General features: G+C 54.8%; 1 protein-coding gene across 1 annotated transcript in view; it reads left to right on the top strand.

Annotated features, from left to right (window-relative positions):
• OPLAH (5-oxoprolinase, ATP-hydrolysing) overlaps window positions 1–23,174 on the top strand; it is a gene marked incomplete at its 5' end in the record, with an annotated part of 109,492 nt that overhangs the window by 24,689 nt on the left and 61,629 nt on the right. Inside the window, 10 exons of the mRNA XM_034068815.1 lie at window positions 775–913; window positions 2,012–2,079; window positions 9,163–9,316; window positions 10,043–10,154; window positions 10,815–10,927; window positions 14,127–14,297; window positions 18,174–18,311; window positions 19,440–19,578; window positions 20,856–20,968; window positions 22,111–22,262. Of these exons, the coding sequence (XP_033924706.1) occupies window positions 775–913; window positions 2,012–2,079; window positions 9,163–9,316; window positions 10,043–10,154; window positions 10,815–10,927; window positions 14,127–14,297; window positions 18,174–18,311; window positions 19,440–19,578; window positions 20,856–20,968; window positions 22,111–22,262 (1,299 nt within the window). The remainder of the gene's footprint in view (window positions 1–774; window positions 914–2,011; window positions 2,080–9,162; window positions 9,317–10,042; window positions 10,155–10,814; window positions 10,928–14,126; window positions 14,298–18,173; window positions 18,312–19,439; window positions 19,579–20,855; window positions 20,969–22,110; window positions 22,263–23,174) is intronic.

Below are 23,174 nucleotides of genomic sequence, written 5' to 3'. Positions count from 1 at the left end.
GGCAGGGTGGGCACCGGCACCCATAGGTGCCACTATGGGCACATGCACCCATGGGTGTCACTATGGGCATTGGCACCCATGGGTGCTACCAATGGCACCGGCACCTATGGATGACACTATGGGCACTGGAACCCATGGGTGACACTATGGGACGGGGTGGGCACCAGCACCCATGGGTGCTACCATGGGGCAGGGTGGGCACAGGCACCTATGGGTGCTACCAATGGCACTGAGCCCTATGGGTGTCAGTATGGGCATCAGCACCCATGGGTGCTGCCAATGGCACCGGCACCTATGGGTGTCAACATAGGCACCAGCACCCATGGGTGCCACTGTGGGACCAGATGGGCACAGAGCCCCATGGGTGCCACTATGGGCACCAGCACCCATGGGTGTCACTGTGGGCACTGGAACCCATGGGTGCCACTATGGGGCAGGGTGGGCACCAGCACCCATGGGTGTCAATATGGGCACCGAGCCCCATAGGTGCCACCATAGGCACAGAACCCCATGGATCCATGGGATGAGCTCCATTGCCATTGGGATCCATTGGCATCCATTGGGATTCATTGGGATCCATGGGATGAGCCCCATTGGGATCCATGGCATGAGCCCCATTCCCATTGGCATCCATTGACATCCATTGGGATCCATTGGGATCCATTGGCATCCATTGGCATCCATTGGCATCCATTGGCATCCATTGGCATCCATTGGCATCCATTGGGCTCCATGGGCTCCATGGCATGACCCCATCACCCCCTGCTCCCATAGGCACCTCCACCGACGTCAGCCGCTATGCTGGTGCCTACGAACACGTGTTCGAGGCCACAACCGCCGGTGTCACCATCCAGGTACCACAGCTGGACATCAACACCGTGGCTGCCGGTGGTGGCTCCCGGCTGTTCTTCAGGTGGGTGATGGTGGTGGTGCCATGGATGGTGTTGGTGGTGCCATAGATGGTGTTGGTGGTGCCATGGATGGTGTTGGTGGTGCCATGGATGTGGTTGGTGGTGCCATGGATGGTGTTGGTGGTGCCATGGATGGTGTTGGTGGTGCCATGGATGTGGTTGGTGGTGCCATGGATGGTGTTGGTGGTGCCATGGATGTGGTTGGTGGTGCCATGGATGTGGTTGGTGTTGGTGGTGCCATGGATGGTGTTGGTGGTGCCATGGATGGTGTTGGTGGTGCCATGGATGGTGTTGGTGGTGCCATGGATGTGGTTGGTGTTGGTGGTGCCATGGATGGTGTTGGTGGTGCCATGGATGTGGTTGGTGTTGGTGGTGCCATGGATGGTGGTGGTGGTGCCATAGATGGTGTTGGTGGTGCCATGGATGGTGTTGGTGGTGCCATGGATGGTGTTGGTGGTGCCATGGATGGTGTTGGTGGTGCCATGGTTGGTGTTGGTGGTGCCATGGATGGTGTTGGTGGTGCCATGGATGGTGTTGGTGGTGCCATGGTTGGTGTTGGTGGTGCCATGGATGGTGTTGGTGTTGGTGCCATGGATGGTGTTGGTGGTGCCATGGTTGGTGTTGGTAGTGCCATGGTTGGTGTTGGTGGTGCCATGGATGGTGTTGGTGGTGCCATGGATGGTGTTGGTGGTGCCATGGATGGTGTTGGTGGTGCCATAGATGGTGTTGGTGGTGCCATGGTTGGTGGTGGTGGTGCCATGGTTGGTGTTGGTGGTGCCATGGATCTGGTTGGTGTTGGTGGTGCCATGGATGGTGTTGGTGGTGCCATGGATGGTGTTGGTGGTGCCATGGATGGTGTTGGTGCCATGGTTGGTGTTGGTGGTGCCATGGTTGGTGTTGGTGGTGCCATGGTTGGTGTAGGTGGTGCCATGGATGTGGTTGGTGTTGGTGGTGCCATGGATGGTGTTGGTGGTGCCATGGATGTGGTTGGTGTTGGTGGTGCCATGGATGGTGTTGGTGGTGCCATGGTTGGTGTTGGTGGTGCCATGGATGTGGTTGGTGTCAGTGTCCTGGATCTCCTCCCGGTGTCCCCAATACAGGAATGGTCTCTATGTGGTAGGACCAGAGTCAGCCGGAGCCCATCCTGGCCCCGCATGTTACCGGAAGGGTGAGTGTGGTGGGGATGGGATGGGATGGGGTTAGGGTACCCATTGACCCTCATGGTTTCTGGTCCCCATTGACACCATTATGGTATAGGGTCCCCATTGACCCCATTATGCCATAGGGTCCCCATTGACCCCATTCCCCCATAGGAGGCCCATTGACCATCACTGATGCCATAGGGTCCCCATTGACCCCATTACCCCATAGGGTCCCCATTGACCCCATTCCCCCCTAGGAGGCCCATTGACCATCACTGATGCCATAGGGTCCCCATTGACCCCATTATCCCATAGGGTCCCCATTGACCCCATTATTCCATAGGGTCCCCATTGACCCCATTACCCCCTAGGAGGCCCATTGACCATCACTGATGCCATAGGGTCCCCATTGACCCCATTATCCCATAGGGTCCCCATTGACCCCATTACCCCATAGGAGGCCCATTGACCATCACTGATGCCATAGGGTCCCCATTGACCCCATTACCCCATAGGGTCCCCATTGACCCCATTATGCCATAGGGTCCCCATTGACCCCATTATGCCATAGGGTCCCCATTGACCCCATTATCCCATAGGAGGCCCATTGACCCCATTACCCCATAGGGTCCCCATTGACCCCATTATGCCATAGGGTCCCCATTGACCCCATTATCCCATAGGGTCCCCATTGACCCCATTATGGTTACTGGTCCCCATTGACCCCATGATAGTTTCTGGTCCCCATTGACCCCATTACCCCATAGTGTCCCCATTGACCCCATTCCCCCCTAGGAGGACAATGACCCCATTACCCCATAGGGTCCGCATTGACCCCATTCCCCCCTAGGAGGCCCATTGACCCCATTACCCCATAGTATCCCCATTGACCCCATTATCCCATAGGGTCCCCATTGACCCCATTACCCCATAGGGTCCCCATTGACCCCATTATGACATAGGGTCCCCATTGACCCCATTATGCCATAGGGTCCCCATTGACCCCATTATGGTTTCTGGTCCCCATTGACCCCATTACCCCATAGGGTCCCCATTGACCCCATTATGACATAGGGTCCCCATTGACCCCATTATGCCATAGGTGGCCCATTGACCATCCCCATTATGGTTTCTGGTCCCCATTGACCATCCCCATCATGTCCATTGACCCCATTATATCATAGGGTCCCCATTGACCCCATGATGGTTTCTGGTCCCCATTGACCCCATCATCCCATAGGGTCCCCATTGACCCCATTATGGTTTAGGGTCCCCATTGACCCCATTATGGTTTCTGGTCCCCATTGACCCCATTACACCATAGGGTCCCCATTGACCCCATTACCCCATAGGGTCCCCATTGACCCCATGATGCCATAGGGTCCCCATTGACCCCCTTACCCCCTAGGAGGCCCATTGACCATCACTGATGCCATAGGGTCCCCATTGACCCCATTCCCCCATAGGGTCCCCATTGACCCCATTACCCCATAGGGTCCCCATTGACCCCATTACCCCATAGGGTCCCCATTGACCCCATTATGCCATAGGGTCCCCATTGACCCCATTACCCCATAGGGTCCCCATTGACCCCATTACCCCATAGGAGGCCCATTAACCCCATTACCCCATAGGGTCCCATTGACCCCATTATCCCATAGGGACCCAATTGACCCCATTACCCCATAGGGTCCCCATTGACCCCATTATCCCATAGGGTCCCCATTGACCCCATTATGCCATAGGGTCCCCATTGACCCCATCATGGTATAGGGTCCCCATTGACCACATTCCCCCCTAGGAGGCCCATTGACCCCATTATCCCATAGGGTCCCCATTGACCCCATTACCCCCTAGGAGGCCCATTGACCATCACTGATGCCATAGGGTCCCCATTGACCCCATTATGCCATAGGGTCCCCATTGACCCCATTCCCCCATAGGGTCCCCATTGACCCCATTACCCCATAGGGTCCCCATTGACCCCATTACCCCATAGGCTCCCCATTGACCCCATTACCCCATAGGAGGCCCATTGACCATCACTGATGCCATAGGGTCCCCATTGACCCCATTCCCCCCACAGGAGGCCCATTGACCCCATTACCCCATAGGGTACCAATTGACCCCATTATGCCATAGGGTCCCCATTGACCCCATTATCCCATAGGGTCCCCATTGACCCCATTACCCCATAGGGTCCCCATTGACCCCATTATCCCATAGGGTCCCCATTGACCCCATTACCCCATAGGGTCCCCATTGACCCCATTCCCCCATAGGGTCCCCATTGACCCCATTACCCCATAGGGTCCCCATTGACCCCATTCCCCCATAGGGTCCCCATTGACCCCATTACCCCATAGGAGGCCCATTGACCCCATTATGCCATAGGGTCCCCATTGACCCCATTACCCCCTAGGAGGCCCATTGACCCCATTACCCCATAGGGTCCCCATTGACCCCATTACGCCATAGGGTCCCCATTGACCCCATTATGCCATAGGAGGCCCATTGACCCCATTACCCCATAGGGTCCCCATTGATCCCATGATGCCATAGGGTCCCCATTGACCCCATTCCCCCCATAGGAGGCCCATTGACCATCACTGATGCCATAGGGTCCCCATTGACCCCATTCCCCCATAGGGTCCCCATTGACCCCATTCCCCCATAGGGTCCCCATTGACCCCATTATCCCATAGGGTCCCCATTGACCCCATTATCCCATAGGAGGCCCATTGACCCCATTATCCCATAGGGTCCCCATTGACCCCATTATGGTTTCTGATCCCCATTGACCCCATTACCCCATAGGAGGCCCATTGACCCCATTATCCCATAGGGTCCCCATTGACCCCATTACCCCCTAGGAGGCCCATTGACCATCACTGATGCCATAGGGTCCCCATTGACCCCATTCCCCCCTAGGAGGCCCATTGACCATCACTGATGCCATAGGGTCCCCATTGACCCCATTACCCCATAGGGTCCCCATTGACCCCATTACCCCATAGGGTCCCCATTGACCCCATTACCCCCATAGGAGGCCCATTGACCATCACTGATGCCATAGGGTCCCCATTGACCCCATTACCCCATAGGGTCCCATTGACCCCATTACCCCATAGTGTCCCCATTGACCCCATTACCCCATAGGGTCCCCATTGACCCCATTACCCCATAGGGTCCCCATTGACCCCATTACCCCATAGGAGGCCCATTGACCATCACTGATGCCATAGGGTCCCCATTGACCCCATTCCCCCCATAGGAGGCCCATTGACCCCATTATCCCATAGGGTCCCCATTGACCCCATTACCCCATAGGGTCCCCATTGACCCCATTACCCCATAGGAGGCCCATTGACCATCACTGATGCCATAGGGTCCCCATTGACCCCATTCCCCCCATAGGAGGCCCATTGACCCCATTATCCCATAGGGTCCCCATTGACCCCATTACCCCATAGGGTCCCCATTGACCCCATTACCCCACAGGGTCCCCATTGACCCCATTACCCCATAGGGTCCCCATTGACCCCATTATGGTTTATGGTCCCCATTGACCCCATTATCCCATAGGTGGCCCATTGACCATCACCATCATGTCCATTGACCATCATGGTTTATGGTCCCCATTGACCCCATTATGGTTCCTGGTCCCCATTGACCCCATTACCCCATAGGAGGCCCATTGACCATCACTGATGCCATAGGGTCCCCATTGACCCCATTACCCTATAGGGTCCCCATTGACCCCATTACCCCATAGGTGGCCCATTGACCCCATTCCCCCCTAGGAGGCCCATTGACCATCACTGATGCCATAGGGTCCCCATTGACCCCATTACCCCATAGGGTCCCCATTGACCCCATTACCCCATAGGGTCCCCATTGACCCCATTACCCCCATAGGAGGCCCATTGACCATCACTGATGCCATAGGGTCCCCATTGACCCCATTACCCCATAGGGTCCCCATTGACCCCATTACCCCCTAGGAGGCCCATTGACCATCACTGATGCCATAGGGTCCCCATTGACCCCATTCCCCCATAGGAGGCCCATTGACCATCACTGATGCCATAGGGTCCCCATTGATCCCATTACCCCATAGGAGGCCCATTGACCCCATTCCCCCATAGGGTCCCCATTGACTCCATTATGCCATAGGGTCCCCACTGACCCCATTATGGTTTCTGGTCCCCATTGACCCCATTATCCCATAGGGTCCCCATTGACCCCATTACCCCATAGGGTCCCCATTGACCCCATTACCCCATAGGAGGCCCATTGACCATCACTGATGCCGTAGGGTCCCCATTGACCCCATTACCCCAAAGGAGGCCCATTGACCATCACTGATGCCATAGGGTCCCCATTGACCCCATTACCCCATAGGGTCCCATTGACCCCATTACCCCATAGTGTCCCCATTGACCCCATTACCCCATAGGGTCCCCATTGACCCCATTACCCCATAGGAGGCCCATTGACCCCATTACCCCATAGGGTCCCCATTGACCCCATTCCCCCATAGGAGGCCCATTGACCCCATTACCCCATAGGGTCCCCATTGACCCCATTATGCCATAGGGTCCCCATTGACCCCATTATCCCATAGGGTCCCCATTGACCCCATTCCCCCATAGGAGGCCCATTGACCATCACTGATGCCATAGGGTCCCCATTGACCCCATTATCCCATAGGGTCCCCATTGACCCCATTCCCCCATAGGAGGCCCATTGACCATCACTGATGCCATAGGGTCCCCATTGACCCCATGATGGTTTGTGGTCCCCATTGACCCCATTATGGTTTCTGGTCCCCATTGACCCCATTATGCCATAGGAGGCCCATTGACCCCATTATCCCATAGGGTCCCCATTGACCCCATTACCCCATAGGGTCCCCATTGACCCCATTACCCCATAGGAGGCCCATTGACCATCACTGATGCCATAGGGTCCCCATTGACCCCATGATGGTTTGTGGTCCCCATTGACCCCCTTATGGTTTCTGGTCCCCATTGACCCCATTACCCCATAGGGTTCCCATTGACCCCATTATGCCATAGGGTCCCCATTGACCCCATTACCCCATAGGGTCCCCATTGACCCCATTATCCCATAGGAGGCCCATTGACCATCACTGATGCCATAGGGTCCCCACTGACCCCGTTACCCCATAGGGTCCCCATTGACCCCATTATGCCATAGGGTCCCCATTGACCCCATTACCCCATAGGGTCCCCATTGACCCCATTATCCCATAGGGTCCCCATTGACCCCATTATTCCATAGGGTCCCCATTGACCCCATTATCCCATAGGGTCCCCATTGACCCCATTATCCCATAGGAGGCCCATTGACCCCCTTACCCCATAGGAGGCCCATTGACCATCACTGATGCCATAGGGTCCCCATTGACCCCATTACCCCCTAGGAGGCCCATTGACCATCACTGATGCCATAGGGTCCCCATTGACCCCATTACCCCCTAGGAGGCCCATTGACCATCACTGATGCCATAGGGTCCCCTTTGACCCCATTATCCCATAGGGTCCCCATTGACCCCATTATCCCATAGGGTCCCCATTGACCCCATTCCCCCCTAGGAGGCCCATTGACCCCATTACCCCATAGGGTCCCCATTGACCCCGTTACCCCATAGGGTCCCCATTGACCCCATTCCCCCCTAGGATGCCCATTGACCATCACCATCATGTCCATTGACCATCATGGTTTATGGTCCCCATTGACCATCCCCATCATGGTTTATGGTCCCCATTGACCCCATTATGCCATAGGGTCCCCATTGACCCCATTATGCCATAGGGTCCCCATTGACCCCATTATCCCATAGGGTCCCCATTGACCCCATTATGGTTTCTGGTCCCCATTGACCCCATTCCCCCATAGGAGGCCCATTGACCCCATTATGCCATAGGGTCCCCATTGACCCCATTACCCCATAGGGTCCCCATTGACCCCATTATCCCATAGGGTCCCCATTGACCCCATTATGCCATAGGGTCCCCATTGACCCCATTACCCCATAGGGTCCCCATTGACCCCATTATCCCATAGGAGGCCCATTGACCCCATTCCCCCCTAGGAGGCCCATTGACCATCACTGATGCCATAGGGTCCCCATTGCCCCCATTATCCCATAGGGTCCCCATTGACCCCATTACCCCATAGGAGGCCCATTGACCATCACTGATGCCATAGGGTCCCCATTGACCCCATGATGGTTTCTGGTCCCCATTGACCCCATTATCCCATAGGGTCCCCATTGACCCCATTATCCCATAGGGTCCCCATTGACCCCATTACCCCATAGGGTCCCCATTGACCCCATTGCCCCATAGGGTCCCCATTGACCCCATTACCCCATAGGAGGCCCATTGACCCCATTATGCCATAGGGTCCCCATTGACCCCATTACCCCATAGGAGGCCCATTGACCATCACTGATGCCATAGGGTCCCCATTGACCCCATTACCCCATAGGGTCCCCATTGACCCCATTACCCCATAGGGTCCTCAATGACCCCATTGCCCCCTAGGAGGCCCATTGACCATCACTGATGCCATAGGGTCCCCATTGACCCCATTATCCCATAGGGTCCCCATTGACCCCATTGCCCCATAGGAGGCCCATTGACCCCATTACCCCATAGGGTCCCCATTGACCCCATTATCCCATAGGGTCCCCATTGACCCCATTACCCCATAGGGTCCCCATTGACCCCCTTACCCCCTAGGAGGCCCATTGACCCCATTATGCCATAGGGTCCCCATTGACCCCATTATGGTTACTGGTCCCCATTGACCCCATTATCCCATAGGAGGCCCATTGACCCCATTACCCCATAGGGTCCCCATTGACCCCATTCCCCCATAGGGTCCCCATTGACCCCATTACCCCATAGGGTCCCCATTGACCCCATTCCCCCATAGGGTCCCCATTGACCCCATTATCCCATAGGGTCCCCATTGACCCCATTACCCCATAGGGTCCCCATTGACCCCATTCCCCCATAGGGTCCCCATTGACCCCATTACCCCATAGGGTCCCCATTGACCCCATTACCCCATAGGAGGCCCATTGACCATCACTGATGCCAACCTCTGCCTCGGTCGCCTCCTCCCCGAGTACTTCCCATATATCTTCGGTCCCAGTGAGAACCAGTCCCTGTGCCGGGATACTGGGATCAGGCTGTTCCAGGCCATGGCGGCTGACATAGCTGCCTACACCAGTAACACCAGTAACACCAGTAACACCAGTAACACCAGTAACACCAGTAACACCAGTGACACCAGTAACACCAGTGACACCAGTAACACCAGTAACACCAGTAACACCAGTAACACCAGTGACACCAGTGACGCTAGTAACACCAGTGACACCAGTGTGACCAGTGACACCAGTGACACCAGTAACACCAGTAACACCAGGGACACCAGTAACACCAGTAACACCAGTAACACCAGTGACACCAGTAACACCAGTAACACCAGTAACACCAGTAACACCAGTAACACCAGTGACACCAGTGACACCAGTGACACCAGTAACACCAGTAACACCAGTAACACCAGTGACACCAGTGACACCAGTAACACCAGTGACACCAGTAACACCAGTAACACCAGTGACATCAGCAACACCAGTGACACCAGTAACACCAGTGACACCAGTGGTTCCAGTGCTTCCAGTGATCCCAGTGCTACCAGGGCCACCAGTGCTCCCAGTGTGACCAGTGCCACCAGTGCGACCAGTGCGACCAGTGTCACCAGTGCGACCAGTGTGACCAGTGTGACCAGTGTCACCAGTGCTCCCAGTGCGACCAGTGCCACCAGTGCTCCCAGTGCTCCCAGTGCTCCCAGTGCCTCCAGTGCTCCCAGTGCTTCCAGTGCGACCAGTGCTCCCAGTACTTCCAGTGCTCCCAGTGCTCCCAGTGCTTCCAGTGCTCCCAGTGCCTCCAGTGCTCCCAGTGCTCCCAGTGCCCCATCGGTGGAGGAGGTTGCCATGGGCTTCGTGCGTGTTGCCAATGAAGCCATGTGCCGTCCTATCCGCGCCCTCACCCAGGTTAGTTACTGGTGTTACTGGTCTTACTGGTGGGTTACTGGTGGGTTACTGGTGGGTTACTGGTGTTACTGGTGGGTTACTGGTGTTACTGGTGGGTTACGGGTGGGTTACTGGTGGGTTACTGGTGTTACTGGTGGGTTACGGGTGGGTTACTGGTGGGTTACTGGTGGGTTACTGGTGGGTTACTGGTGGGTTACTGGTGTTACTGGTGGGTTACTGGTGGGTTACTGGTGTTACTGGTGGGTTACTGGTGGGTTACTGGTGGGTTACTGGTGGGATACTGGTGGGTTACTGGTGTTACTGGTGGGTTACTGGTGTTACTGGTGGGTTACTGGTGGGATACTGGTGGGTTACTGGTGTTACTGGTGGGTTACTGGTGGATTACTGCTGGGTTACTGGTGTTACTGGTGTTACTGGTGGGTTACTGGTGGGTTACTGGTGTTACTGGTGTTACTGGTGGGTTACTGGGGTTACTGGTGGGTTATTGGTGTTACTGGTGGGTTACTGGTGTTACTGGTGGGTTACTGGTGTTACTGGTGGGTTACTGGTGGGTTACTGGTGTTACTGGTGGGTTACTGGTGGGTTACTGGTGGGTTACTGGTGTTACTGGTATGTTACTGGTGTTACTGGTGTCACCATAGGGTCTCTGTCCCCCCCCAGGCCCGCGGCCATGACACCTCCCGGCACATCCTGGCCTGTTTTGGTGGTGCCGGAGGCCAACATGCTTGTGCCATAGCCAGAGCCCTGGGCATGAGCCGGGTGGTCATCCATAGGTACCTATGGGCTCTATGGGGCTCTATGGGGCTCTATGGGGCTCTATGGGGCTCTATGGGGATCTATGGGACTCTATGGGGCTCTATGGGGCTCTATGGGTCTCTATGGGTCTCTATGGGCTCTATGGTCTCTATGGGTCTCTATGGGGCTCTATGGGGTCTCTATGGGTCTCTATGGGTCTCTATGGGTCTCTATGGGCTCTATGGTCTCTATGGTCTCTATGGGTCTCTATGGGGCTCTATGGGTCTCTATGGGCTCTATGGTCTCTATGGGTCTCTATGGGCTCTATGGTCTCTATGGGTCTCTATGGGGATCTATGGGCTCTATGGTCTCTATGGGTCTCTATGGGTCTCTATGGGGCTCTATGGGCTCTATGGGCTCTATGGGTCTCTATGGGCTCTATGGTCTCTATGGGTCTCTATGGGTCTCTATGGGGCTCTATGGGCTCTATGGGCTCTATGGGTCTCTATGGGCTCTATGGGTCTCTATGGGTCTCTATGTGTCTCTATGGGTCTCTATGGGTCTCTATGGGGATCTATGGGTCTCTATGGGCTCTATGGTCTCTATGGGTCTCTATGGGGCTCTATGGGTCTCTATGGGTCTCTATGGGCTCTATGGTCTCTATGGGTCTCTATGGATCGCTATGGGTCTCTATGGGTCTCTATGGTCTCTATGGGTCTCTATGGGACTCTATGGGTCGCTATGGGGTGCTATGGGGTGCTCTGGGTCTCTATGGGGTGCTATGGGTCTCTATGGGTCTCTATGGGGATCTATGGGTCTCTATGGTCTCTATGGGTCTCTATGGGTCTCTATGGGCTCTATGGGTCTCTATGGGTCGCTATGGGGTGCTATGGGGTGCTCTGGGTCACTATGGGGTGCTATGGGTCTCTATGGGTCTCTATGGGGATCTATGGCACTCTATGGGTCTCTATGGGTTGCTATGGGGTGCTATGGGTCGCTATGGGGTGCTGTGGGTGGTTATGGGGCGATATGGGTCGCTATGGGTCTCTATGGGTTGCTATGGGGTGCTATGGGTCACTATGGGGTGTTATGGGTTGCTATGGGTCCCTATGGGGCGCTGTGGATCGCTATGGGGGGCTATGGGGTGCTGTGGGTGATTATGGGGTGCTGTGGGTTGCTATGGGGTGCTGTGGGTGTCTATGGCGTGCTGTGGGTCGCTATGGGGTGCTGTGGGTGGTTATGGGGTGCTATGGGTTGCTATGGGGTGCTGTAGGTGGTTATGGGGTGCTGTGGGTCTCTATGGGGTGCTGTGGATGGATATGGGGTGCTGTGGGTGGCTATGTATCTCTATGTATCTCTATTTGTCTCTATGGTCTCTATGTGTCTCTATGTGTCTCTATGTGTCTCTATGTGTCTCTATGTATCTCTATGTGTCTCTATGGTCTCTATGGTCTCTATGTGTCTCTATGGTCTCTGTGTGTCTCTATGTGTCTCTATGTGTCTCTATGTGTTTCTATGGTCTCTATGGGTCTCTATGTGTCTCTATGTGTCTCTATGTGTCTCTATGTGTCTCTATGGTCTCTATGTGTCTCTATGGTCTCTATGGGTCTCTATGTGTCTCTATGGTCTCTATGTGTCTCTATGGTCTCTATGTGTCTCTATGGTCTCTATGGTCTCTATGTGTCTCTATGTGTCTCTATGTGTCTCTATGGTCTCTATGTGTCTCTATGGTCTCTATGTGTCTCTATGGTCTCTATGGTCTCTATGTGTCTCTATGTGTCTCTATGTGTCTCTATGGTCTCTATGGTCTCTATGTGTCTCTATGTGTCTCTATGTGTCTCTATGGTCTCTATGTGTCTCTATGTGTCTCTATGTGTCTCTATGGTCTCTATGTGTCTCTATGTGTCTCTATGTGTCTCTATGTGTTTCTATGTGTCTCTATGTGTCTCTATGTGTCTCTATGTGTTTCTACGTGTCTGTATGGTCTCTATGGTCTCTATGTGTCTCTATGGGTCTCTATGTGTCTCTATGTGTCTCTATGTGTCTCTATGTGTCTCTATGGTCTCTATGGGTGTCTATGGTCTCTATGTGTCTCTATGTGTCTCTATGTGTCTCTATGGTCTCTATGGTCTCTATGTGTCTCTATGTGTCTCTATGGTCTCTATTGTCTCTATGTGTCTCTATGTGTCTCTATGTGTCTCTAGGGTCTCTATGTGTCTCTATGTGTCTCTATGTGTCTCTATGGGTCTCTATGGTCTCTATGTGTCTCTATGGTCTCTATGGTCTCTATGGCCTCTATGTGTCTCTATGGTCTCTATGTGTCTCTATGTGTCTCTATGGTCTCTATGGTCTCTATGTGTCTCTATGTGTCTCTATGTGTCTCTATGTATCTCTATGTGTCTCTATGGTCTCTATGGTCTCTATGTGTCTCTATGGTCTCTATGTGTCTCTATGTGTCTCTATGTGTCTCTATGGTCTCTATGTGTCTCTATGTGTCTCTATGTGTCTCTATGGTCTCTATGTGTCTCTATGTGTCTCTATGTGTCTCTATGTGTTTCTATGTGTCTCTATGTGTCTCTATGTGTCTCTATGTGTTTCTATGTGTCTGTATGGTCTCTATGGTCTCTATGTGTCTCTATGGGTCTCTATGTGTCTCTATGTGTCTCTATGTGTCTCTATGTGTCTCTATGGTCTCTATGTGTCTCTATGTGTCTCTATGTGTCTCTATGGTCTCTATGTGTCTCTATGGTCTCTATGTGTCTCTATGGTCTCTATGGTCTCTATGTGTCTCTATGTGTCTCTATGTGTCTCTATGTGTCTCTATGTGTCTCTATGTGTCTCTATGGTCTCTATGGTCTCTATGTGTCTCTATGTGTCTCTATGTGTCTCTATGTGTCTCTATGGTCTCTATGTGTCTCTATGTGTCTCTATGTGTCTCTATGTGTCTCTATGTGTCTCTATGTGTCTCTATGGTCTCTATGGTCTCTATGGTCTCTATGGTCTCTATGTGTCTCTATGTGTCTCTATGGGTCTCTATGGGTCTCTATGGTCTCTATGGTCTCTATGTGTCTCTATGTGTCTCTATGTGTCTCTATGGTCTCTATGTGTCTCTATGTGTCTCTATGTGTCTCTATGTGTCTCTATGTCTCTCTATGTGTCTCTATGGTCTCTATGTGTCTCTATGGTCTCTATGTGTCTCTATGGTCTCTATGTGTCACTCTATCCCATACCCCATAGGCACAGTGGTCTCCTGTCTGCTGTGGGTCTGGCTCTGGCTGATGTGGTCCATGAGGCTCAAGCTCCTTGTGCCCTTCCCTATGAACCCGAATCCTTCCCATTGCTGGAGCAGAGGATCCGGGAGCTGGAATGGGAATGTCGGAGAGCACTGAGGGAACAGGGATACACAGAGTGAGATGGGATGGGGATGGGATGGGGATGGGATGGGATGGGATGGGATGGGGATGGGATGGGGATGGGATGGGATGGGGATGGGGATGGGATGGGATGGGGATGGGATGGGGATGGGATGGGATGGGGATGGGATGGGGATGGGATGGGATGGGATGGGGATGGGATGGGGATGGGATGGGGATGGGATGGGGATGGGATGGGATGGGGATGGGATGGGATGGGGATGGGGATGGGATGGGATGGGGATGGGATGGGATGGGGATGGGGATGGGATGGGATGGGATGGGGATGGGATGGGATGGGGATGGGATGGGGATGGGATGGGATGGGATGGGATGGGGATGGGGATGGGATGGGGATGGGGATGGGATGGGGATGGGATGGGATGGGATGGGGATGGGATGGGATGGGATGGGGATGGGATGGGGATGGGATGGGATGGGATGGGATGGGGATGGGGATGGGATGGGGATGGGGATGGGATGGGGATGGGATGGGATGGGATGGGGATGGGATGGGATGGGATGGGGATGGGATGGGGATGGGATGGGAATTGGGATGGGATGGGATGGGGATGGGGATGGGGATGGGATGGGATGGGATGGGGATGGGATGGGGATGGGATGGGGATGGGGATGGGATGGGGATGGGATGGGATGGGATGGGATGGGATGGGGATGGGATGGGATGGGATGGGATGGGGATGGGATGGGGATGGGATGGGATGGGATGGGATGGGGATGGGATGGGATGGGATGGGGATGGGGATGGGGATGGGATGGGATGGGATGGGGATGGGATGGGATGGGATGGGGATGGGGATGGGGATGGGATGGGATGGGGATGGGATGGGATGGGATGGGATGGGGATGGGATGGGATGGGGATGGGATGGGGATGGGATGGGATGGGGATGGGATGGGGATGGGATGGGGATGGGATGGGATGGGATGGGGATGGGATGGGATGGGGATGGGGATGGGAACATGGGATGGGATTGAGGTGAATGGAGATAGGATGGGGATGGGATGGGATGGGATGGGATGGGGATGGGATGGGATGGGATGGGGATGGGATGGGGATGGGATGGGATGGGATGGGGATGGGAACATGGGATGGGATTGAGGTGAATGGAGATAGGATGGGGATGGGATGGGATGGGGATGGGATGGGGATGGGATGGGATGGGGATGGGGATGGGAACATGGGATGGGATTGAGGTGAATGGAGATAGGATGGGGATGGGATGGGATGGGATGGGATGGGGATGGGATGGGATGGGATGGGGATGGGATGGGGATGGGATGGGATGGGATGGGATGGGATGGGGATGGGATGGGATGGGATGGGATGGGATGGGGATGGGATGGGATGGGGATGGGATGGGGATGGGATGGGGATGGGATGGGATGGGATGGGATGGGGATGGGATGGGATGGGGATGGGATGGGATGGGATGGGGATGGGATGGGGATGGGATGGGGATGGGATGGGATGGGATGGGGATGGGATGGGGAATGGGATGGGGATGGGATGGGATGGGGATGGGATGGGATGGGATGGGGATGGGATGGGGATGGGGATGGGATGGGGATGGGGATGGGATGGGGATGGGGATGGGATGGGATGGGATGGGATGGGGATGGGATGGGATGGGGATGGGATGGGGATGGGATGGGATGGGGATGGGATGGGGATGGGATGGGATGGGGATGGGATGGGGATGGGATGGGATGGGGATGGGATGGGATGGGGATGGGATGGGATGGGATGGGGATGGGGATGGGGATGGGATGGGATGGGGATGGGGATGGGATGGGGATGGGATGGGATGGGGATGGGGATGGGAATGGGATGGGATGGGATGGGGATGGGATGGGATGGGGATGGGATGGGGATGGGGAAGGGGGTGGGATGGGATGGGGATGGGGAAGGGGGTGGGAACATGGGATGGGATTGAGGTGAATGGAGATAGGATGGGGATGGGATGGATGGAGTTTGGGATCAGTGGAGATGAATGGAAATGAATATGGGAATGGGAACATGGGGATGGGGTGGGATAGGTTGAGGATATGGGGATGGAGATAGGATGGGGATGCTTGGAGATGGGGATGGGTTTGGTGATGCCATAGGATGGGATATGGATGTGATGTTGGTGCCATATGGATGTGATATGGATGTGATGGGTGATGGTGTTCCCAGTTCAGTGCCATAGTGATGTGATGGGTGATGGGATGTGTGATGTTGATGCCATAGGGATGTGTTGTTGGTGACATAGGGATGTGATGGGTGATGCTGGTGCCAGTTCAGTGCCATAGGGATGTGATAGGGATGGGATGTTGGTGCCATAGGATGTGATGGTTGATGTGATGTGTGTTGTTGGTGCCACAGTGACCAGATCCAGACTGAATCCTTTCTGTACATGGGATGGGTTTGGTGATGTCATAGGGATGGGATGGGCGATGCTGGTACCATAGGGATGTGATATGGCTGTGATGGTTGATGTGATGTGTGTTGTTGGTGCTGGTGTTGGTGCCATAGGGATGGGATAGGGATGTGATGGGTGATGTGGGTACTGGTTCTGTGCCTTAGGGATGTGATAGGGATAGTATGTGTGTTGTTGGTGCCATAGGGATGCTATAGGATGTGCTATGTCTGTGATGCTGTTCCCTGTCCCCCAGTGCCATAGGATGTGATATGGCTGTGATGTGGTTACCGGTTCAGTGCCATAGGATGTGATGGCTGATGTGATGTGTGTTGTCAGTGCTGGTGTTGTTGCCATAGGGATGGGTTATGGCAGTAATGGTGTTACTGGTGTTACTGGTTACAGTGCTCAGATCCACACTGACTCCTTCCTGCACATGGGATGTGTGTTGTTAGTGCTGGTGTTGTTGCCATAGGGATGCCATAGGATGTGATGTGTGCTGTTGGTGCCATAGGGATGCTATAGGATGTGCTATGTCAGTAATGGTGTTACTGGTGTTACTGGTTCCAGTGCCCAGATCCAGACCGACTCCTTCCTGCACATGGGATGGGTTTGGTGTTCCCATAGGGATGCCATAGGATGGGATGTTGGTGCCATAGGATGTGATGGCTGATGTGATGTGTGTTGTCTCTGCCCTAGGGATGTGATAGGGATGTGATGGGTGATGTTGGTGCCATAGGGATGCTATAGGATGTGCTATGTCAGTAATGGTGTTACTGGTGTTCCCGGTCCCACAGTTCTCAGATCCAGACCGACTCCTTCCTGCACATGGGATGGGTTTGGTGTTGCCATAGGGATGTGATGTGTGATGTGGGTTCCGGTTCTGTGCCATAGGGATGTGATGTGTGTTGTTGGTGCCATAGGGTTGCTATAGGATGTGTTATGTCAGTAATGGTGTTACTGGTGTTCCCGGTCCCCTAGTGCCCAGATCCACACTGACTCCTTCCTGCACATGGGATGGGTTTGGTGATGCCATAGGGATGTGATATGGCTGTGATGTTGGTGCCATAGGGATGCTATAGGATATGATATGTCTCTAATGGTGTTCCCGTTCCCCCAGTTCCCAGATCCACACTGACTCCTTCCTGTACATGGGATGTGTGATGTTGGTGCTGGTTCTGTGCCATAGGGATGTGATGGTTGATGCTGGTGCCATAGGGATGGGTTATGTCTGTGCCATAGGGTTGCCATAGGATATGATATGGCAGTAATGTTGTTCCCGGTCCCCCAGTTCTCAGATCCAGACCGACTCCTTCCTGTACATAGGATGGGTTTGGTGATGCCTTAGGATATGATAATACTGTGATGTGGGTACCGGTTCAGTGCCATAGGGATGTGTTGTTGTTGCCATAGGGATGCTATAGGATGTGCTATGGTTCTGTGCCCTAGGGATCAGATCCACACTGACTCCTTCCTCCATCTCCGTTATTCCGGCACCGATTTTGCTCTCATGTGTTCGGCAAAGGGACATCCGGTAACAGCCACTTCCTGTGGGGCTGGAGACTTCCTGGCGGCCTTCCTGGAGCGGTGAGCGGTCATGTGATCACATCACAGTCATGTGATCACACACCCGGTCACATGATCCCTGCCCCACATCCTGATCCGGGCCCCCCATCCCCATCCCAGTGCCATGAACCCAGTCATGTGATCCCCATCCCCATCCCATCACCATCCCAGTCACGTGATCCCCATCCCAGTGCCACCATCACCATCTCAGTGCCATGATCCCAGTCACATGACCCCATCCCAGTCACCTGATCCCCATTTCAGTCACGTGACCCCATCCCAGTCACATGATCCCCATCCCAGTCATGTGATCCCATCCCAGCCACATGACCCACATCCCAGTCACATGATCCCATCCCAGTCACCTGATCCCGTTCTTGGCACCACAATCCCCATCCCATCCCCATCTCTGCCCCACATCCTCAGGTACCAGCAGGAGTTTGGCTTCACCCTCCCTGCCCCACATCCCATCCCTAACCCCACATCCATCCCAGCCCCATATCCCAGCCCCATAACCCATCCCAGCCCCACATCCTGATCCCAGCCCCACATCTCTGCCCCCCATGTCCATCCCAGCCCCACATCTCTGCCCCATATCCCCTCAGTTACCATCAGGAGTTTGGCTTCACCCTCCCTGCCCCACATCCCTAACCCCACATCCCATCCCTGCCCCATATCCCATCCCTAACCCCACATCTCTGCCCCACATCAGTTACCATCAGGAGTTTGGCTTCACCCTCCCTGCCCCATATCCCAGCCCCACATCCTGATCCCTGCCCCACATCTCCAGCCCCACATCTCTGCCCCACATCCCCAGTTACCATCAGGAGTTTGGCTTCACCCTCCCTGCCCCACATCCCATCCCATCCCCACCCCTGCCCCACATCCCAGCCCCACATCCCTGCCCCCCATGTCCATCTCTGCCCCACATCCTGATCCCAGCCCCATATCCCCTCAGTTACCAACAGGAGTTTGGCTTCACCCTCCCTGCCCCACATCCCAGCCCCATCCCAGCCCCATAACCCATCCCTGCCCCACATCCCATCCCCATCCCTGCCCCACATCCCTGCCCCACATCTCTGCCCCATATCCCAGCCCCACATCTCTATCTCTGCCCCACATCCTGATCTCTGCCCCATATCCCCTCAGTTACCATCAGGAGTTTGGCTTCACTCTCCCCTCTCGCCCTGTGCTGGTTGATGACATCCGTGTTCGAGGCGTCGGCAGCAGCAGATGTGGGGCCAGGAACCTCCTGCCCCACAGCGACGGAGACCCCCCCGTGGAGAAGGTGGCAATGGGATAGACTGGGATAGACTGGGAGGGACTGGGAGGGACTGGGATGGAGTGGAATATACTGGGATATACTGGGGTATACCTGGGGTATACTGGGAGGGACTGGGAGGGACTGGGATGGAGTGGGATATACTGGGAGGGACTGGGGGGCAATGGGAGGGGGAGCAATGGGGGGAATGGGATATACTAGGAGGGACTGGGATATACTGGGATATACTGGGAGGGACTGGGAGGGACTGGGGGGAATGGGGGCAATGGGGGGAATGGGAGTGACTGGGGGGACTGGGATGGACTGGGAGGGACTGGGAGGGACTGGGATATACTGGGATATACTGGGGTATACTGGGAGGGAGTGGGATAGACTGGGATATACTGGGATATACTGGGAGGGGGGGGCAATGGGGGCAATGGGAGGGACTGGGATATACTGGGAGGGACTGAGATATACTGGGATATACTGGGAGGGACTGGGATGGAGTGGGATGGAGTAGGATGGAGTAGGATGGAGTGGGGGACTGGGTGTACTGGGATGGACTGGGAGGGACTGGGAGGGACTGGAATATACTGGGATATACTGGGGTATACTGGGAGGGACTGGGATGGAGTGGGATGGAGTAAGATGGAGTGGGGGACTGGGTGTACTGGGAGGGACTGGGAGGGACTGGGGGGACTGGGATGGAGTGGGAGGGACTGGGAGGGACTGGGAGGGACTGGGAGGGACTGGGGGGACTGGGATGGAGTGGGAGGGACTGGGAGGGACTGGGAGGGACTGGGAGGGACTGGGATGGAGTGGGGGGAATGGGGGGAATGGGGGAATGGGAGGGACTGGGATGGACTGGGATATACTGGGAGGGACTGGGATATACTGGGATATACTGGGCGGGGACTGGGAGGGACTGGGAGGGACCAATGGGACCAGAGAGGGGGGACAATGGGGAAGCAAAGGGGATGGGGGTGAAGGGTGAGGCAATGGGAGGGATGGGGGCAGGAGGACTGGGGGGACTGGGAGGTACTGGGATGGACTGGGGATGGGGGGGACCAATGGGACCAGAGAGGGGGGATAAAGGGGAAGCAAGGGGGATGGGGGTGACTGGGGGGCAATGGGAGGGGGGGGCAATGGGGGAACTGGGATGGACTAGGATGGACTGGGATGGACTGGGATTGACTGGGATTGACTGGGAGGGACTGGGACAGACTGGGAGGGACTGGGATGAACTGGGACGTACTGGTAGGTACTGGGACCCCACTAGTGACCTATGGGGCACCCCACAGATCACCCAGTGCTACTTCGAGGGGGGTTACAGGGAGACCCCAGTGTTCTTACTGGAGAAACTGGGATGGGGACACAGCATCAATGGGCCTGCCATTGTCATTGACAAGCACAGGTGTGGGGCTGGGGGGGCTATGGGGCTGGGGGGAGGCTATGGGGCTCTATGGGACCCTATGGGGTCTATGGGGCTCTATGGGGTTATGGGACCCTATGGGGCTCTATGGGGCGCTATGGGGCTCTATGGGACCCTATGGGGCAGGGGAGAGCCTATGGGGTGGGGGGGATGCTATGGGGCAGGAAAACCCTATGGGGCGCTATGGTGATTATGGGACCCTATGGGGATTATGGGACACTATGGGGCAGGGGGGACTTTATGGGGCTCTATGGGGACCCTATGTGGATGGTGGGGACAGTATGGGTCTCTATGGGACCCTATGGGGCTCTATGGGGCTCTATGGGGATTATGGGACTCTATGGGGACCCTATGGGGATTATGGGACCCTATGGGGCTCTATGGGGACCCTATGGGGATTATGGGACCCTATGGTGATTATGGGACCCTATGGGACCCTATGGGGATGCTAGGGACGCTATGGGGCAGGGGGGAGCCTATGGAGCTTTATGGTGATTATGGGACCCTATGTGTCTCTATGTGTCTCTATGTGTCTCTATGGTCTCTATGTGTCTCTATGTGTCTCTATGGTCTCTATGTGTCTCTATGGTCTCTATGTGTCTCTATGGTCTCTATGGTCTCTATAGGTCTCTATGTGTCTCTATGGTCTCTATGTGTCTCTATGGTCTCTATGTGTCTCTATGGTCTCTATGGTCTCTATAGGTCTCTATGTGTCTCTATGTGTCTCTATGTGTCTCTATGGTCTCTATGTGTCTCTATGGTCTCTATGGTCTCTATGGGTCTCTATGTGTCTCTATGGTCTCTATGGTCTCTATGGGTCTCTATGTGTCTCTATGGTCTCTATGTGTCTCTATGTGTCTCTATGGGTCTCTATGGTCTCTATGTGTCTCTATGGTCTCTATGTCTCTCTATGTGTCTCTATGTGTCTCTATGTGTCTCTATGGGTCTCTATGGTCTCTATGTGTCTCTATGTGTCTCTATGTGTCTCTATGGGTCTCTATGGTCTCTATGTGTCTCTATGTGTCTCTATGTGTCTCTATGTGTCTCTATGGGTGTCTATGGGTGTCTATGGGTCTCTATGGTCTCTATGGGACCCTATGTGACCCTATGTGCCCCTATGGCAGCACCATCGTGGTGGATCCCGGCTGCTCGGCCTCCATCACCTGCTATGGGGACGTCAGCATCTCTGTGGGGTCAGAGCTCCCTCGCCCCATAGGACCTGAACTGGACCCAGTTCAGCTCTCGATCTTCTCGCACCGGTTCATGAGCATCGCAGGTGTGGGGCTGCTATGGGGTCTATGGGGTCTATGGGGTGATATGGGGTCTATGGGGTGATATGGGGTTTATGGGGTGATATGGGGTCTATGGGTGTCTATGGGGTGATATGGGGTCTATGGGTGTCTATGGGGTGATATGGGGTCTATGGGGTGATATGGGGTCTATGGGGTGATATGGGGTCTATAGGGTTCTATGGGGTGATATGGGGTCCTATGGGGTGATATGGGGTCTGTGGGGGGCTATGGGGCTCTATGGGGTGATATGGGGTCTATGGGGGTCTATGGGGTGATATGGGAGTCTATGGGGTCTATGGGGTCTATGGGGTCTATGGGGTGATATGGGGTCTATGGGGTGATATGGGGTCTATGGGGTGATATGGGTTCTATGGGGCAGCTATGGGGTCTATGGGGTCTATGGGGTGATATGGGGTCTATGGGGGTCTATGGGGTGATATGGGGTCTATGGGGTGATATGGGGTGTATGGGGTGATATGGGGTCTATGGGGCTCTATGGGTCTCTATGGTCTCTAGGGGTCTCTATGGGGTCTATGGGGTCTATAGGGTCTATGGGGTGATATGGGGTCTATGGGGTGATATGGGGTGATATGGGGTCTATGGGGTGATATGGGGGTCTATGGGGTGATATGTGGTCGATGGGGGTCTATGGGGCAGCTATGGGGTGATATGGGGTCTATGGGGTCTATGGGGTTCTATGGGGTGATATGGGGTCTATGGGGGTCTATGGGGTTCTATGGGGTGATATGGGGTCTATGGGGGTCTATGGGGTGATATGGGCTCTATGGGGTCTATGGGGTGATATGGGGCTCTATGGGGTATATGGGGTCTATGGGGTGATATGGGGTGATATGGGGTCTATGGGGCTCTATGGGGCACTATAGGGCTCTATGGGG

Source organism: Melopsittacus undulatus, chromosome 1 (assembly GCF_012275295.1).
Source record: "Melopsittacus undulatus isolate bMelUnd1 chromosome 1, bMelUnd1.mat.Z, whole genome shotgun sequence".
Lineage (NCBI taxonomy): Eukaryota > Metazoa > Chordata > Aves > Psittaciformes > Psittaculidae > Melopsittacus > Melopsittacus undulatus.
The sequence above is the reverse complement of the archived record's forward strand: the minus strand, read 5'-3'. Positions and strand labels throughout refer to the sequence as shown.